Genomic DNA, 17,572 nt, shown 5'->3' on the forward strand with positions numbered 1-17,572 from the left:
CCCAAGCGCTTAGTACAGCGCCGTGCACACAGTAAGCGCTCAATAAATATGATTGATTGATTTTATTTTGTTAGTATGTTTGGTTTTGTTCTCTGTCTCCCCCTTTTAGACCGTGAGTCCACTGTTGGGTAGGGACTGTCTCTATACGTTGCCAACTTGGACTTCCCAAGCGCTTAGTACAGTGCTCTGCACACAGTAAGCGCTCAATAACTACGATTGATTGATTGTCTGATTGGTTATCAGGTGCAGCACCCAGCACCGCTCGCTTGGGAGAGGAGCCACAATGGAGGCCCCGCCCGTTCCTCCCGTTGTCATCCCGCTGAGGGAGGCCCGCCCGCTCGCCCGCCCATTTCCGTCCCGCCTCCTTCACTTCCGGCCGACTGAGGCCAACCTCGGGGCTGAGGTGAGTGGGGGAGACGCCCCTGTCCTCTTTTCCAACCCCGGTCGCAGCCTCCTTTAGCCCCCGGCCCGTTTAGCCCCCGTCTCCATTGGCGTCGGTCCCTTTAGTCCCCTTCTCCTTCAACCCCTGACCCTTTTAGCCCCCTTCTCTAGCCCCTGTATATATCATCATTATCATCATCAATCGTATTTATTGAGCGCTTACTATGTGCAGAGCACTGTACTAAGCGCTTGGGAAGTACAAATTGGCAACATATAGAGACAGTCCCCACCCAACAGTGGGCTCACAGTCTATTTTACTTGTACATATCTATTCTATTTATTTTATTTCGTTAGTATGTTTGGTTTTGTTCTCTGTCTCCCCCTTTTAGACTGTGTATATATGTTTGTACATATTTATTACTCTATTTTACTTGTACAATCAATCGTATTTATTGAGCGCTTACTGTGTGCAGAGCACTGTACCAAGCGCTTGGGAAGTACAAGTTGGCAACATCTAGAGACAGTCCCTACCCATTCATTCACTCAGTCAGTCGTATTTATTGAGCACCTACTGTGTGCAGAGCACTGTACTAAGCGCTTGGGAAGTGCAAGTTGGCAACATATAGACAGTCCCTACCCAACAGCGGGCTCACAGTCTAGAAGGGGGAGACAGACAACAAAACAAAACATGTTAGCAGAATGAAATGTGCGGAGGGAGGGCATTCCAGGCCAGGGGGAGGACATGAGACTTCCTGACTCCCAGTTCTGTGTCATCTGCTCTGCATGTTTCATCTTTGCTTCACTTTACCCAACAGTGGGCTCACAGTCTAAAAGGGGGAGACGGAGAACAAAACCAAACATACTAACAGAATAAAATAAATAGAATAGATATGTACAAGTAAAGTAAATAGAGTAATAAATATGTACAAACATATATACACAGTCTAAAAGGGGGAGACAGAACAAAACCAAACATACTAACAAAATAAAATAAATAGAATAGATATGTACAAGTAAAATAAATAAATAGAGTAATACATATGTACAAACATATATACATATATACAGGTGCTGTGGGGAAGGGAAGGAGGTAAGATGAGGGGGACGAGGGGGAGAGGAAGGAAGGGGCTCAGTCTGGGAAGGCCTCCTGGAGGAGGTGAGCTCTCAGTAGGGCCTTGAAGGGCCTGTGTCCATATCTATTCATTTTATTTTGTTAGTATGTTTGGTTTTGTTCTCTGTCTCCCCCTTTTAGACTGTGAGCCCACTGTTGGGTAGGGACTGTCTCTAGATGTTGCCAACTTGGACTTCCCAAGCGCTTAGTACAGTGCTCTGCATAAAACAGCCCCTGTAGCCCTGTTTTCTTTACATTCATTCATTCATTCGATCGTATTTATTGAGCGATTACTGTGTGCAGGGCACTGTACTAAGCATATAGAGACGGTCGCTACCCAACAACAAGCTCACGGTCTCGCGGGGGAGACAGACATTAATACAAATAGATAAAGCAATAAATTACAGATAGATTCATAGGTGCTGTGGGGAGTCATTCACTCAATCGTATTTATTGAGCGCTTACTGTATGCAGGGCACTGTACTAAGCGCTTGGGAAGTACAAGTTGGAAGCATATAGAGACGGTCCCTACCCAACAACGAGCTCACGGTCTAGAGGGGGAAACAGACATTAATACAAATAGATAAAACAATAAATTACAGATAGATACATGGGTGCTATGGGGAGTCATTCATTCCATCGTATTTATTAAGCGCTTACTGTGTGCAGGGCACTGTACTAAGTGCTTGGGAAGTACAAGTTGGAAGCATATAGAGACGGTCCCTACCCAACAACGAGCTCACGGTCTAGAGGGGGAGACAGACATTAATACAAATAGATAAAACAATAAAATACAGATAGATACATAGGTGCTGTGGGGAGTCATTCATTCAATCGTATTTATTGAGCGCTTACTGTGTGCAGAACACTGTACTAAGCGCTTGGGAAGTACAAGTTGGAAACATAGACGGTCCCTTTTCATCCCCGCTTTCCAGACGAGGGAACTGAGGCAGCGAGAAGTGAAGTGACTTGTCCGAGGTCACACGGCAGGCGGCGGGGCCGGTGACCCGCAGAGCGTCCCCCCCAGCGCCCCGCGGGCCCGTCCTTACGGTGAGCGGCGGCTCCCCGTCCACCTCCTCTATGGTGCCCCCCGGGATGCCCTCCCTCCGCACGGAAGGAGTTTAAAGATGCTCAAAACTAGATTGTATGTGTGGGTAAACATGCTCAGTGACCTAGATAATGGCTTTTTAGCCTGTGTTACTCTTGAGTCCAGAGCTGCTGGTGAAGAAGATATTCTTTTGGGTTTTTTAAATGGCATTAAGTGCTTACTATGTATTGGGCACTGTACTAAACGTTGAGATAGATACAAACTAACTAGATTGGACAAAGACCACGTCCCACATGGGCTCACAGGCCTAATCCCCCCTCTAGACTGTGAGCCCGTTGTTGGGTGGGGACCGTCTCTATATGTTGCCAATTTGTACTTCCCAAGCACTTAGTACAGTGCTCTGCACACAGTAAGTGCTCAATAAATATGATTGAATGAATAATATAATAATAATAATGATGGCATTTGTTAAGCGTTTACTATGTGCAAAGCACTGTTCTAAGTGCTGGGGGGATACAAGGTAATCAAGGTTGTCCCACGTGGGGCTCACAGTCTTAATCCCCATTTTACAGATGAGGTAGCCAAGCTAGCTTTCTTCCTCCCTTCAAAGTCCTACTGAGAGCTTACCTCCTCCAGGAAGCCTTCCCACACTGAGCCCCCTCCTTCCTCTCCGCCTCCTCCCCCTCCCCATCCCCGTGCCTTACCTCCTTCCCCTCCCCACAGCACCTGTATATATGTATATATGTTTGTATGTATTTATTACACTATTTTATTTGTACATATTCTATTTATTTTACTTTGTTAATATGTTTTGTTTTGCTGTCTGTCTCCCCCTTCTAGACTGTGAGCCCACTGTTAGGTAGGGACCGTCTCTATATGTTGCCAACTTGTACTTCCCAAGTGCTTAGTACAGTGCTCTGCACACAGTAAGCGCTGAATAAATATGATTGTATGAATGAAAAGCGCAAGGATCAATCAATCAATCAATTGCATTTATTGAGCACTTACTGTGTGCAGAGCACTGTACTAAGCGCTTGGGAAGTACAAGTTGTCAAAGTATAGAGACGGTCCCTATCCAACAGTGGGCTCACAGTCTAGAAGGGGGAGACAGAGAACAAAACAAAACATATTAACAAAATAAAATAAATAGAATAGATATGTACAAGTAAAATAGAGTAATAAATACGTACAAACATATATACATATACAGATGCTGTGGGGAAGGGAAGGAGGTAAGGCGGTGGGGTGGAGAGGGGAAGGAGGGGGCTCAGTTTGGGACAGTGTAGAAGGTAGTGGGAGAAGAGGAAATGAGAGCTTAGTCGGGCAAATTATATATTATAAATCATTTGTATTAATGTCTGTCTCCCCCTCTAGTGTGTCAGCTTGTTGTGAGCAGGGAACATGTCTACCGAACTCTATTATAGTGTACTCTCCCAAGCACTTAGTACAGTGCTCTGCAAACAGTAAGTGCTCAAGAAATTCGACTGAATGACCGACCTTCTCTTGGGCCTCCTCTCCGTCTCTGTGGGGGTCCTGGGCTTGGGGAGATTTTGCGGGGGAGAGGGCATTGGACCCTCGCAGCTTTATCTGGTAGGGGGTGGCAGGGTGTTGGGAAACACGACTGGAGGACGGCCAGTGTGACTTGCAGCCCAGAGAAGGGTTATCCTGGACGGGAGCTAAGAGAAGGTAAAAGGGGAGAGAGGCTGGGCAGCCTGGTGGGTAGCTTGATCAAGGAGGGCCTGGCAGGGTCCTCTCTCCTTCCCAGCACAAGCACCTGACTTGCGGGTAACGTTATACCACCATGGCCTTCCCCAGCAGGAGGAAGCTCCCTGCCTGGTCTGATGGATTCCTCCCCGAGCCGACCGTGGTGATGGACCATGGCACGGAGCTCCCGGGCCGACCCTGAGGGTGGACGGCTCGAATACCTGCAGGCTCTGGTCACCGAGTTCCAGGAGACCGAGAGCCAAGGTGAGAGTGGCAGGTACAGAGGAGGTGGGAGCCAAACCTGAAGGCATTTGATTCATTCATTCATTGTCGTGTTTATTGAGCGCTTACCGTGTGCAGATCACTGTACTGAGCGCTTGGGAAGTACAAATCGATCACGGGGGCACCCACTCTCTCTTGGACCACTCCATTGAGGACAGCTTCCATTTCCTGGGCCTGTCCCTCTGCCTCTCGGGCCACGGCTCCTCCCATGGTGACCCCTATGTTTTCTCTCTCTGCAGAAGCCAAGGAGCAGGTCTTAGCCAACCTGGCCAACTTTGCCTACGACCCAAATAACTACCAGCACCTTCGTCAGCTGCAGGTCCTGGACCTGTTCCTCGACACCCTGAGCGAGGACAGCGACACCCTGGTGGAGTTTGCCATCGGTGAGGGGTGAAAACGTGTGTGTGCACGCACACACACACTCTATCTCTCTCTCTTTCTCCCTTCCTCCCCCCTCCATCCCCCCGCCTTACTTCCTTCCCTTCCCCACAGCACCTGTATATATGTATATATGCTTGTACGTATTTATTACCTGTTTATTTTACTTGTACATATCTATTCTATTTATTTTATTTTGTTAATGTTTTGTTTTGTTCTCTTTCTCCCCCTTTTAGACTGTGAGCCCACTGTTGGGTAGGGACTGTCTCTATATGTTGCCGACTTGGACTTCCCAAGTGCTTAGTACAGTGCTCTGTACACAGTAAGTGCTCAATAAATATGATTGATTAATTTCTTTCTCCCTCCCTCCCCCCGCAAATCCTTTTTGTTTTCTCTCTCTTCTTCTCTTTGGCTTACCCTGGCCCTCCAGGCCAGGGCAGGGCTCACTGTCTGGGCTGGAGAACTTCTGCTCTTGGGGACCATAGGCGGGTGGTATTCTGGGGCTGGATTTGGAGCCCGTGGGGCCAGGGGATGCTCTGGGCCTTGGGTCCCAGTGGGGACGTGGAGAATTGGGGCAGAGGCGAGGGTCGAGTTGGTAGGGGCCTGGGAGAAGCCCACTCCTGGCCGAGCCCAACGATAGCAAGCCTCGGGGAGAGGGACACCATGCCCAGGGGCCCGGTGCCGTTCCCAAACCCCAGGGCTGACCCACTACGTCTCTGCCCCCCAGGTGGTCTCTGCAACCTCTGCCCCGACCTAGCCAACAGAGAGCACATCCTGCAGGCCGGAGGCGTCCAACAGGTCATCGGCTGCCTGTCCAGCCCGAACGAGGAGACGGTGATTTCGGCGGTGACCACCCTCATGTACCTCAGCGGGCCCTGGGCCAGACGGGCGGGCCGGGAGCTGACGGCGGCGGCCCCGGTGGTGGAGTGCATGCTCCGCTTCTCCCTCTCCGCCAACCGACGGCTCAGCAATCTGGCTGCCATCTTCCTCGAGGACTACTGCTCCCCGGAGCAGGTGGAGGAAGCCCGCGGGCTGAGTGGGCACAGTGCCCTGGGCATCCCGCTGCCCCAAGACTGACGAGGGAGCCGGGGTACGGCCTGCCGGCCTTTGGAGTCAGGGCCCAGCCCCCACCACGGACTTGTGGAGTGATAGTCGGAATAAATGGAGTCAGCCGCTGAGATGGTGAGCGTACTGCTGTCCTTCTGGCAAGTCGAGCCCTGGGGATTCTGTGATCAGCCGCCCATCCCCGGCGGAGGGAGGGTGACAAGTGCAGGGGCCCGGGGGAACGAGGCCACTTGGCCATATGGAGTGGAAAGGAGGCTTGTCCGGGGGGCGGGGGGGCAGTGCTGGGGCAGAATGTGGCCTGGGAGTGACCAAACTCGGCCAGCCCACGGGGGCACGGACTGGGGCCGGCAGCAGGGCAACAGTCAGTGCTGGTACCTTGCCCACAGGCCAGTGCAGATGACAACCTTGCTAATGCAAAGATGGGGAGGGGGAAGGAACTTGGCCAGGGGTGGGGTCTGTCTGCCATCCTCTCCCATCTCTGCTGTCCCCACCCCATGCTTCCATTACTTCTCCGGTTCGCTCTTCCCCTGCATCGCCTCAGTGGTAACCAGGGTGGGCTCCAGCCCCAGGAAGCAGCCGGATGTCTCGTCTAAGCTGACCACTTTGTCTGGCGGCAGGAGCCGGCGAGGTCCCGGGGGGCCCGGGATGGGGCTGGGAGGGTGGCGAGGACAGCCTCCCTGCTCCGCCGACACACCTCGGCGATCAGGTCCAGGCCCGGCCCGTCTGTCTCCGTCTGGATCCCTCCCGTTCCGGGATCGCACGCTTGCCCGTCCCGTTCCCGGCCGAGAAGCCCCGGCACTCGCTCTAAGGAACCGATGGCTGCTTTACAAACAGGTGAGGACATGGCGAGCCGGTGCCCCGCACACTGGGAAGTTTGCAAACCAGGAGTGGTGACTGACCCTCCCCCCCACCCCCTTCTCCTCTCCACCTCCTGCCCATCCTCCTCCCTCTTCCCTCCCCAGCCAAAACTCCCACGGCCCCTTCCCGTTACCAAATCCCGAGTCTGGGATGGCCTCGGGACCCCACCCTTCCCCAGAAGCCTCCTCCAGCACAGGGGTCCTCTACTGTACTCTCCCAGGTGCTTAGTACAGTGCTCTGTAATTAGCAGACACTTGATAAATAGTGCCGCTTAAATTGAGTCCCATGTAGGACAGGGGCTGTGCCCAGCCTGATTAGCTTGTGTCTACCCCAGTGCTCAGTGCAGGGCCTGGCTCATAGTAAGCACTTAAATACGGTTATTATTGCTAATAGTGATGAAATCTTTTAAGCACTTATGCTGGGGCTCGGCAGTTAATCCAATTGGACATAGTCCCCGCGGGGCCCCTAGTCTATGAGGGAGAGGGAGCAGGGATAATAAGGGAGAGGGAGCCGAGGCCCAGAGACGCGAGTCTTGGGATTCGGAGAGGAGGGGGAGGCGATAAGGCGGCTTCCCTGGAATGAGGCCGGACCAGTGCCCCACAGCTACCTGCCGTCCTAGTCCTGGTATTTGGAACATGGGCCTGTGGCCCCATGACTCAGCTTATCCCAGCAGGGCCCACGGGAAAGGACGGAGCAGGAAAACTTCCAATTTAAGAAAGACACAGGACTGGACTTCCTCTATTTCAGAACAGACCAGTCTTAAGAGGCTCAAGCCACAATATGAGGAGGAGGTGTTTCCCGCAAGGCTAAGGACTGGCAGAGGCCTCCCTGCCCACAGTCTCATGGCCGTGGAGTCCACCCGCACACTCTTGAGGCTTTTTAAAAAAAAATGGTACTTGTTAAGTGCTTACTGTGAGTCAGGCTCTGGTCTAAGTGCTGGAGTAGATAGAAGTTAATCAGATGGGACAGGCTCCCTGTCACACATAGGGCTCACATCCAAAGAGGAGGGAGAACAGATATTCAATCCCCATTTTACAGATGAAGCCAATGAGGCATTGAAAAACAGTCAACCAGTGGTATTTTTGGAGCGCTATGGAAAGCATTGTACTAAGTGCTTGGGGAGAGTACACCACCAGAGTTGGTAGACAACATTCCCGGCCCACAAGGAGCCTAGTCTAGAAAGGCCAGATGGCTTGCCCAAGATCACATGGCAGGCAATTGGCAGAGCTGGAATTAGAACCCAGGTCCTCTGACTCCCAAGTGCATGCCCTCTCCCCTGCTTCTATGTTGTGCCATCACTCCCCTCCTGACTGCTGGATGGGCAGGTTCTGCCAGCCAGCCGGCCCCCTCCTTCTTGTACTCTGCTTTAATACTTTGGGTGTTAAAAGCTGGGCTTTTATTTCCACAGCAACTTCACCTTACTTCCATTTCTGCCATCACCCCAACATCCCTGGGAAGTAGGAAAAGTAAGTACCTATTATGCCCGTTTTATAGACGATGAGACTAGGGGGTCAGGGCCGGGGACCCCTACAGCAGCTGGTGGAAAAGAGCAGGGGAGGGGGCAACGTTTTGGTTAAAAACCTGGGGACAAAAAAAATCCACAACCACATTGAGAATCAGCTTTTTATTCTTGGAAACACATCGCTACGCCTGGGAAAGCGGGCCTTCAAATCTACTTCTAGAGAACAGTTACGTCACATCCCGCAGACCCGGGCGGAGGGTGGGGGTGGGGAAGACAGAACAGATGGAGGGGCCACAGTGGAGGGGGGTGGGAGGGCTGGTTCTTAAAAAAAGACAGTGGTACATAAAGTGCTTCTCTTTAATGAAACAATGTTGGGAGATGAACAGTCAGGCTCAAGTTGTGCAGTTCACAAGCACAGGGAGGTGGATGGGTGGGTGGGTGGGGATAGAGGGTGGGGGCTTAGCCAAGGACGAGGCTGGACTTGCCCCCAGGTGGATTTCTCCTGGACGGGGCTGGGGCCGGGGCGACAGGGCTGGGGACGGGAGCAGCAGGCACAGGCTTCTCTTCAGTCTGTCCTGGGGCAGCGGGGAGTTCGGACTCTGGCTCTTCTGGAACAGAGGAAAAGACAGTAGCTCAGTCCCAAATCCTCTTCTCCCAAGACATAGTCACGCTCAATCCTGGAGACCCCTCCCCCCCCCCGCCCCCCTTTCCCCCTAACAGGGCTTTTCAAGCCGGTTGATCTTGGGAAGAAGTCTTAAGATCAGGGGTTGAGCGAGCGATCTTGGGGTCTCCAGAAGGCAGCCAGCCTCTTGGAACTGGAAGTGGCCAAAGTGAGATGGAGTCAAACCCTTGATCATCAGCTTTGGGTGCAGAGCACTGGACTGGGCACTTGGGAGAGAAGCCTACAGATGGTACACACGATCCCTACCCTCAAGGAGCTAACAGTCTGTGGTGTGCAGAGCACTGGACTGAGCTCTTGGGAGAGGACAAGGAGGTAGCAGACAATTCTTGTCCTAAGAGGAGCTGCCCCTCAGGTGAGATTTTTGGGTGGTGGTAATTCTTGCCCTATGACCTTGGCTCAAACTGAGCATGCTTTGGCTTCTTTCATGCCTCAGCAAGCTTTCTCACATGTAGGCAGGGCAGAGAGGATCGCTGTCATCTCACAGGTGAGGAAATTGAGGCTGAGCGGCCCCTCTGAGCCTGTTGGCTCGTTGTGGGAATGTGCTTTCTAACTCTGTTGCACCCTCCTAAGCGCTTAGTCCAGTGATCTGCAGAGTAAGCACTTCAATAAATACCACTGAATGAATGATGGTACCTTGCACAGGGCACCTTGACCCCGCAGGGCCCAGCCGTGCTCTGCACTTGGCCCCAAAGACTGCCACAAGGGCAATGTGCCCTTCCAGCCTCGCTCACAAACGTGCAGGCAGCCAGGGAGTGTTTCTGCCATTTGTAATTTGCCGCAGTGTCTGTCTCTTCCTTCATTCATTCAGTTGTATTTACTTAGAGCTAACTATGTGCAGAGCACTGGACTAAGCGCTTGGGAGAGTACAATATAACAATAAGCAGACACATGCCCTGCCCATGATGAGTTTACCGTCTAAATCTCCTTGAGGAGGAGGCCGGTCAGTCATCACGTTTGCCAGCTCTACTGTCCTCTCCCAAGTGCTCAGTACAATGCTCACCCACAGTAAGTGGTCAATCCATACACAGCCCCGGGAAAGGGGGTCTGACTCCCCCACCGTACCCCCTCAGAGCTTTCCTCTGCTTACCCCTGAAACAACCCCCTCTGCGCAACTGCACTGCCCCCCACCCCCAAGACATGCTGTCTGCCCTCTGCCCACTGGAGACACAACTCGCTGCAGGTGGGTGACCCCATGGGGCAGTCCCATCTCAAGTGAGGCCCCTCACCCACCTAGAGCAGGAGCAGAGGCCGAATTCACCTGGATTCCTCCAACACGAAAGGTCAGAAAGAGAGTCTTCTTCGGAAGGCCACGGTGGCCCGCACAGGGCTGAGCTGACCACGGCCCAGTGTGTGGATCCAGCGGACGGGCTCCACGGGCCCAGGCCTCATTCTCCCTCCAGCCCCGGTGCCTTGCTCTACCCCTAACCACAGTAGTGCCGATTCAAGCCCCAGGCAGACTCCACGGCCGACACTGGACCGACCGCATGCAGTGACTTTCCTCGCCAGGAGCGCCTCTGCTCTACCCGAGCGGGCCCAGATCTGGACAATCCAGGGCAGAATGTGAACAGAATGTGGGGGTTACCGAACTGCCTGCCCCCTCCGTGCAGCAAAGAGGGCCTCCCTGTGTCTTTGAGATCACCGACCGGGTCGAGATGGGACAGATGGCCTCCGTGTTCTTCAATAAAGGTCAGGACGCTCCCTTCCTGCACCACCTTCCCTGAGATGGTCAGGGGGTCCTTGGCTCCAAGAGTCTGGGATCTGGAATGTTTCTGGGTAGCTTCAGGTCTTCCCCTCCTGGCAAACGTGGCCTCTCCCACTTTGTTTCCCCAGGGAACCCTGATACCATAGCAAAGTTTCAGCTGGAGCTCGGCGCCCCGGCTCCCGCCTGGTGCTGTAGGTCCCCCTCTTGCCCAGCACAGGGGGTAGGAGCCCACAGTGCCGCCCCTCATTCAGCCTTGTCTCTCCTCCCCTAACCCTTGGGGGGGCCTGGGGACAGGGAGGGAGGAAGGGAGGCTCCGCGAGCCATTTCCAGTTCCTGGTGTCCTTAGACCAGGGGGAGAGAGTCTGGCTCTATTCTCCTCCTCACCCAGGGCCCCCCACCTCCACCCCAGGGAAGCCAAGCCAGTGAGGGGATCCTGCCCAGACCCGTTTACCAGTTATGGTGGGGAGGGGGGCTGCTATGACCCCCACAGCCCCAAAGGGTTTCCCGCTCCATTCCCTTTCTGTCCCTCTGGCCACTGCCCCATGGGCACCACAGCTGGACCCTCCCCTTTGTCCCCCTTCTGAGCCTGAGGGTTTTTCCTGGGATCCTCTCAGCTGGGCAGGATCCCCTGTGGGCCCTGGGGCTGGAAAGCAGGAGAGTCCCAGGAGAGGGGTCTGTCCTCTTTGTACTTCTAGATTAGCTTCTCAAAATGGCTTGCAGTTCTCTGGGCCTCAGTTCCCTCCTCTGTAAAATGGGGATTAAGTCTGTGAGCCCCATGTGGGATAACCTGATAACCTTGTATCTACCCGTGCTTAGAACAGTGCTTGGCACATAGTAAGCACTTAGCAAATACCATCATTATTATTATTACCTTGTACCTACCCCAGCACTTAGAACAATGCTTGGCATATAGTAAGTGCTTAACAAATGCCATTATTATTATTGTTATCTGCTAGTGAACCAGCACTGCCAACGGGTGCCTGGGCTTGGGGTTGACCAGTCCGCAGCCTGAGCTCCTGGATAGCCTCCAACACGTGGCTCGGGGCATTCTGGGCACACCCCGGAGAAAGGGGCCAGGATAGGGAGTTGGTCGGGGCTCAACCGACCAGCCAAAAATTCTCCTACCACCTCGGGAAAGGAACGATGACGCCTGAACACACCGGGGAACCGTACAGTCACCAGCGCCGGCCAGCAGGGCCAAGACTCTCCACTACCACAGTGGCCAGGGGAAACTGAGGGAGCTCCCCGTAGCGACATTAGGTACGGTTAAATGCTTTGGGGACCAAGCCTGGGGAAAGTTTTGTTTGCAAAGTCCAGAAACAACAACAGTTTTCTCCGGAGCCTCAAGGGAACGCGGTCTCAGTAAGATTCCGAAAAAATCGAGACCGACCACCTGTGCCGGCCAAGCACCTTGAGAGCCGCCGAACCCCAGGTGGCTCCATCCCCGCGGCCCGACCACCCCGCTCTGTGGCTTTGGATGACCGCGGCCCAGCTGAACATGCCCCATTGTCTGGGCCGGAGTGGCTCAGTCCATCAGTACTTGGGAAACACACTGGCACCAGCTGAACAGCAACAATACTGGCCTTTACCATCCTGAGGCGGCACAAGGATCCCGGTCCCTCCCCCTCGCTCCCACCCCCGCCCCCCCAACAAAAAGGACGAGTTAGAAGGTCCCAAGCCCCCGCCCGCCACGCAGCCAGATGTAAAGTCAGGCACTCACCGTGGATGCTAGCTTCTCCCTAGAAGAGAGGGGAAGAGAGGATCAGAGAGAATTATCTCCATCCAGCAGGAATCCCCACCCTCAGGGGCCTGGCGTGCCTGGACAGCGTAAGTGGACCTTCCGTTCCCAGGGCTACGTCGCCCCAGCACGAAAAGCTGTTCGCAAAACCCCGGCCCACCCCGGGGGTGCCCCGCTTGGCCTCTGTGCTGAGGCTCCCGTGCCCCCCACCCCTCCATTCTCTGCCACCCCCAGGGTCCCAGTCAACCTTGTCGCGCCACAGCTGCCAACGGAGCTGGGGTTTGCGACAAGGGTGCTGGCCAGCATGCCTCGGAGCATGAGAGCGGCGGCAAGCCCAGAAACGATTCTGGAGCCCGCTCGGGGCCAGCTGCCTGCCAGAGCCACACCCTACGGGCCTTTCCTCTCTGAAGGCACCCAATGCAGTAAGTGGAGACCAAATGTTTGCAGAATTGATGGCTGTCCCCCCAGCTCCCCAATCTGTCCGCTTGTGGTCCACAAGCTGTGCTATTCTAGCACTCAGGAACCCTCAGAGACCACCAGCTCCCCGAGGTGAGGTCGCTCCCTAGAACTGGGTTCCCAAGGGGAGGGAAAACACGCGCACACATGTGCACACACACAGAGGAAGAGGCACCCGACAGTACACAGCTGGCGGCAGGGGGCAAGCAAGTTCTTCTACCGCGACATGGGGAGAGGAAGTGGATGTATGAGGCATGCAGACAACAGAGAGACCCACAGAGAGCCCTCACGCCACTCATCGGACACTTCCCCAGAACATGAGCTCATGCCCTTTTGGGCGACCACATCCGTGAAAGAGAACGCTCTGGATGGAAAGCACCACTTCCCAGAAGCTCCAGGCCACGCTCCGCCAAGTGTCGTCGGGACCTCCGGGTGTAGGGAGGACTCCAGGATGGGCGGCACCGGCTAGCTGAGAGGCCCACTGACCTTCGGGTCCAGGAAGTCTCCGGCGCTCGCTTCGGACGAGTTTCTTCTCTGGAGTGCGGGGGGCTCGGGGTCCTCCTTATCACCGCTGGCCTTGGCTCCTCAAAAAGGAGAGGGTTCTGAGCACCGGGGAAGTCGGGGAGGAAGCCCTTGTTCCCCCTCCCCACCATGGTTGATGCCAAAACACTCGGACCGATCCCTGTTCGCCGCAAGTGCCCTCTTGCAGTGGTTAGTGCCAGCCCCGCCCCTCCTCCAAAGCTCATTGCTCCAGTCTCTGTTGTGGACTCTTGGCGACCACAGATGTACCCTGGGCCTGCTGGGGAACCATCAGGACCCCAGGATGAAAATGGGGCTTAGCTCCGCTCCCCAGCCTCCCGCCCAGAAGTTTGCCGGGGGGCAGTTCAGAGCCCCAATCATGGCAGGCCGGGGCGGGTGGGCGGTCGGCCGGCACCACCGGCCTATACCCCGCACGATAATCGAGATGACTGGGTTGGGGCCGTACCTGCCGACTTGGCCCAAGAAGGGGGGTTTTCCTCTGGGGGCCCAAAGATGTTGGACGCCATCTTGTTCCTTCTCACTGGCTGCTCTTTTGGCTCGTCGAAGCCCAAGGAAAAGTTGGACCCACCGCCCGGAGGGCGCAGCACCCTAGGAGGGACAGACCATACCCACGGTCACTTTAGAGAACTGGCCCCTTAGTGCCCACGGCCTCTGGTCCCATCGGAGCGGCAGTGGCACCAAGCACAGGAAGGCTGCTTGCAAAACAAAGCCCCGGCCTATTGGGCAGCCAAAGACTCAAGTGCCACCCCCCACAGCTTTGTTACGAGCTGGTGACATTAGCCCCATTCTGGACTAGCAGGTCACTTAACATTCTACATTTATCTCGGTCTCTTTCTATATACGTCTGTGTATATATATCTACACACACACACACACACACACAAATATAGATGCAAATTTCCCCATCAGTGGTATTACATTTTGACCCTGAAGACCATCAATCAACGGTATTTACTGAACATTTAGTATGTGCAAAGCACTTGGGGACTAAGCACTTGGGGGAGTACAATACAACAAAATCAGTAGACATGTTCCCTGCCCATAACAAGCTTACAGGAAGGGCGATATATTTGCATGGACAGATCACATATGTGTGTGTGAGACACACAAGCGGTAGGGACCGTCTCTATGTGTTGCCGACTTGTACGTCCCAAGCGCTTAGTACAGTGCTCTGCACCCAGTAAGCGCTCAATAAAAACGATTGATTGATTGATCCAAGGTCCTTCGGCTCAAACACAATGCCGCCAATGGGGAAATTTGGCTGGAGGGTGGGGAGCCCGCAGAGCCGTTCGGATGCAGGGATGCTCGGGAGTGGTCCCTTTTTTTTTTTTTTACAGACATCTCAGTCGATCTGAGCGCTTCGTATGTGCTCAGCACTGTACGGTGCTCACGGGAGGGTACAAAAGAGATAAAAGACACGTTCCCTGCCCTTCCCCGGCAAGCGCCCTAGCTAGAAGACGTAATCCTCCCGCCTGTAGCGTGCAGCCCACCGAGAGACAATAGAGCTGGTAGGCGGTGCCTGCCCTCAGGCTGCTTCTGGTCTAGCAGGGTCGGGCCACCGTTCTGCCACGGGTTTGGAGGTTCACCCCCCTGATGGACCCCTGAACCCTGGGGATCGCGTGTCGGGGCAACGCAGGGGGAGGCCCGACGGGGTCACTTGGAGCCTTTGTTCCCACGGTGTCGCCCGCCTTGGCCGCCGCCCTGGCGCGGGGCGGTGCGGGCTTTGCGGGGCGGCTTAGCGCTTCGGGGCCCGGGCCGGACCGGTCCCTCCCCCGGGGCCGATCGGGGACCCCCCCCCGGGGTTGGGGGTTGGGGAAAAAAGACGGTAGAGGCCGGTGAGTGGAGTGCTGGCCTCACCACCCGCCCCGCGCCCGCGCATGCTCCCCGCGCGCCGCCTCCAGCCATTTAAAGCGGCAGAGCACAATACGGCCGCACAATGTGGCAGCCGCGGAGGGCCCCAGCCCCGCTCCAATCAATCAATCAATCGTATTTATCGAGCGCCTACTGTGTGCAGAGCACTGCACTAAGCGCTCGGGGAGTCCAAGATGGCAACATCTAGAGCCGGTCCCTACCCAACAGTGGGCTCACAGTCTAAAAGGGGGAGACGGAGAACACAAACCTACTAACAAAATAGAATAAACAGAATAGATAGGTACAAGTAAAATAGAGTAATAAATATGCACAGGTGCTCTGGGGAAGGGAAGGCGGTAAGATGGGGGGATGGAGAGGAAGGAAGGGGGTCAGTCTGGGAAGGCCTCCTGGAGGCTCCAAGTTTCCGGGGGTCTGCGGGAGGGTCCTGCCGGGGCCCCGCCGTCGGGAGGGGCGCGGCCGGGACCGAGGGCCAGACAATGGACGCCTCGGCCCCACCCAAGGGCCGGGCCCCGGGCGAGGCGGCACGTGGGCGGGCGACCGGGCCCGGGCAGGGGGACGGGGAGAAGGAGGAAGAGCCGCCCTCTCCGTGACCCCGCACACCGGGAAGGGGCCGGGCCGGGCCGGGCCGAGAGGGCGACAGAAGGGGCCGGGCTCACCGGGAGCTGTTTCTGCCGTTGGGGTCGACGCCCTTGAAGGTGGTGGTGGTGGTCATGGCGCGGTCCGGGGTGGGAGGTCCGGCCGCCCGGCCCCCCGCCGCCCGCCCCCCGACAGCTGCACCAACCGCCCTCCCTAACCGCCCTCCCCAACCGCCGTCAGACACCTCGCGCGGCCGCCGCCGCCGCCCGCGCTTTTATAGCCGCTCAGGCCCCGCCCCCCGTGTTCGCCCGCATTGGACGATTCAAACGGGCTCCCCCCTCCCTATTGGCCGTCCGGGACGTCCGTCATCGGCCCCGCGAGGACGCGATTGGCCCTTTCTCCGAACGGGCCGCCCCTAAGGTTGGTCCTCCCTTCCCGGGCTCCCCACTTCGGAGGGCCCGACCGACGGACCCAAACCACATCTCCTAAATCAATCAATCGTATTTATTGAGCGCTTACTATGTGCAGAGCACTGTACTAAGCGCTTGGGAAGTACAAATTGGCATCACATAGAGACAGTCCCTACCCGATAGTGGGCTCACAGTCTAAAAGCCCCCCCAGCGCCTCAGACAGTGCTTGGCACTCAATCAATCAATCAATCGTATTTATTTATTGACGGCCAAGGGATCTAGTAGGATTGGATCCTTCTGAGACGGCTCATCTAGCATTGCAGAGGCCAGGGTAGACTTTAATGATACAGAAGGTTCCTTTTGCCCTAGAAAGCGTGGCTCAATGGAAAGAGCCCGGGCTTTGGAGTCAGTCAATCAATCAATCAATCAATCGTCTTTATTGAGCGCTTACTGTGTGCAGAGCACTGTACTAAGCGCTTGGGAAGTCCAAGTTGGCAACGTAGAGAGACGGTCCCTACCCAACAGTGGGCTCACAGTCTAAAAGGTGGGCTCACAGTCTAAAAGGTGGGCTCACAGTCTAAATAATAATAATAATAATAATGGCATTTATTAAGCACTTACTATGTGCAAAGCTCCGTTCTAAGCGCTGGGGGAGATATAAGGTGATCAGGTTGTCCCACGGGGGGGCTCACCGTCTTCATCCCCACTTTACAGATGAGGGAACTGAGGCCCAGAGAAGTGAAGCGACTTGCCCAAAGTCACCCAGCTGACAAGTGGCGGAGCCGGGATTTGATCCCATGACCTCTGACTTGTACATGTCTATTCTATTTATTTTATTTTGTTAGTGTGTTTGGTTTTGTTCTCTGTCTCCACCTTTTAGACTGTGAGCCCACTGTTGGGTACGGACTGTCTCTATATGTTGCCAACTTGGACATCCCAAGCGCTTAGTACAGTGCTCTGCACGCAGTAAGCACTCAATAAATACGATTGATTGATTGATTGATGATTGATTGATTGACTCCAAAGCCCGGGCTCTTTCCACTGAGCCACGCTTTCTAGGGCAAAAGGAATCTTCGGTATCATAAAGTCTACCCTGGCCTCTGCAATGCTAGATCAATCAATCAATCAATCAATCGTATTTATTGAGCGCTTACTATGTGCAGAGCACTGTACTAAGCGCTTGGGAAGTACAAATTGGCATCACATAGAGACAGTCCCTGCCCAACAGTGGGCTCACAGTCTAAAAGATGAGCCGTCTCAAAAGGATCCAATCCTACTAGATCCCTTGGCCATCATTTTAATCCAAG

General features: G+C 54.9%; 2 protein-coding genes across 5 annotated transcripts; one reads left to right on the top strand and one right to left on the bottom strand.

The window, feature by feature from the left end:
- Positions 1-369: 369 nt before the first annotated feature.
- ARMC7 (armadillo repeat containing 7) lies at positions 370-10,822 on the top strand. Of its 3 annotated transcripts, none has more exons than XM_038741957.1 (7): positions 370-403; positions 4,356-4,508; positions 4,766-4,909; positions 5,632-6,086; positions 6,676-6,803; positions 8,236-8,293; positions 10,206-10,822. In XM_038741957.1, exons 2-4 carry the CDS (start codon positions 4,418-4,420, stop codon positions 5,979-5,981), a joined length of 585 nt encoding a protein of 194 aa, XP_038597885.1. In that variant the 5' UTR covers positions 370-403; positions 4,356-4,417; the 3' UTR covers positions 5,982-6,086; positions 6,676-6,803; positions 8,236-8,293; positions 10,206-10,822. The 3 variants fall into 3 exon arrangements, with proteins under 3 accessions (XP_038597885.1, XP_038597886.1, XP_038597888.1); XM_038741958.1 differs by having other exon boundaries at positions 10,354-10,822; XM_038741960.1 differs by having other exon boundaries at positions 10,403-10,419.
- Positions 8,437-16,031, bottom strand: JPT1 (Jupiter microtubule associated homolog 1). Of its 2 annotated transcripts, none has more exons than XM_038741964.1 (5): positions 15,936-16,031; positions 13,853-13,995; positions 13,354-13,448; positions 12,394-12,412; positions 8,437-8,897 (listed from the first exon to the last, which is right to left on the bottom strand). In XM_038741964.1, exons 1-5 carry the CDS (start codon positions 15,989-15,991, stop codon positions 8,749-8,751), a joined length of 462 nt encoding a protein of 153 aa, XP_038597892.1. In that variant the 5' UTR covers positions 15,992-16,031; the 3' UTR covers positions 8,437-8,748. The 2 variants fall into 2 exon arrangements, with proteins under 2 accessions (XP_038597892.1, XP_038597891.1); XM_038741963.1 differs by having other exon boundaries at positions 13,354-13,451.
- Positions 16,032-17,572: the final 1,541 nt, after the last annotated feature.

The sequence above is a fragment of the Tachyglossus aculeatus genome, unplaced genomic scaffold, assembly GCF_015852505.1.
Source record: "Tachyglossus aculeatus isolate mTacAcu1 unplaced genomic scaffold, mTacAcu1.pri SUPER_34, whole genome shotgun sequence".
In the NCBI taxonomy this organism is placed as follows: domain Eukaryota; kingdom Metazoa; phylum Chordata; class Mammalia; order Monotremata; family Tachyglossidae; genus Tachyglossus; species Tachyglossus aculeatus.

Coding starts and splice junctions, on each gene's coding strand:
- ARMC7 (XM_038741957.1), top strand. CDS start 4,418: ATGGCACGGAGCTCCCGGGCCGACCCTGAGGGTGGACGGCTCGAATAC. Junction 4,509..4,765: donor CCAGGAGACCGAGAGCCAAG/GTGAGAGTGGCA, acceptor CTCTCTCTGCAG/AAGCCAAGGAGCAGGTCTTA. Junction 4,910..5,631: donor CCTGGTGGAGTTTGCCATCG/GTGAGGGGTGAA, acceptor TCTGCCCCCCAG/GTGGTCTCTGCAACCTCTGC.
- JPT1 (XM_038741963.1), bottom strand. CDS start 15,991: ATGACCACCACCACCACCTTCAAGGGCGTCGACCCCAACGGCAGAAAC. Junction 13,996..15,935: donor AACGGCAGAAACAGCTCCCG/GTGAGCCCGGCC, acceptor TGTCCCTCCTAG/GGTGCTGCGCCCTCCGGGCG. Junction 13,452..13,852: donor TTCTTGGGCCAAGTCGGCAG/GTACGGCCCCAA, acceptor CTCCTTTTTGAG/GAGCCAAGGCCAGCGGTGAT.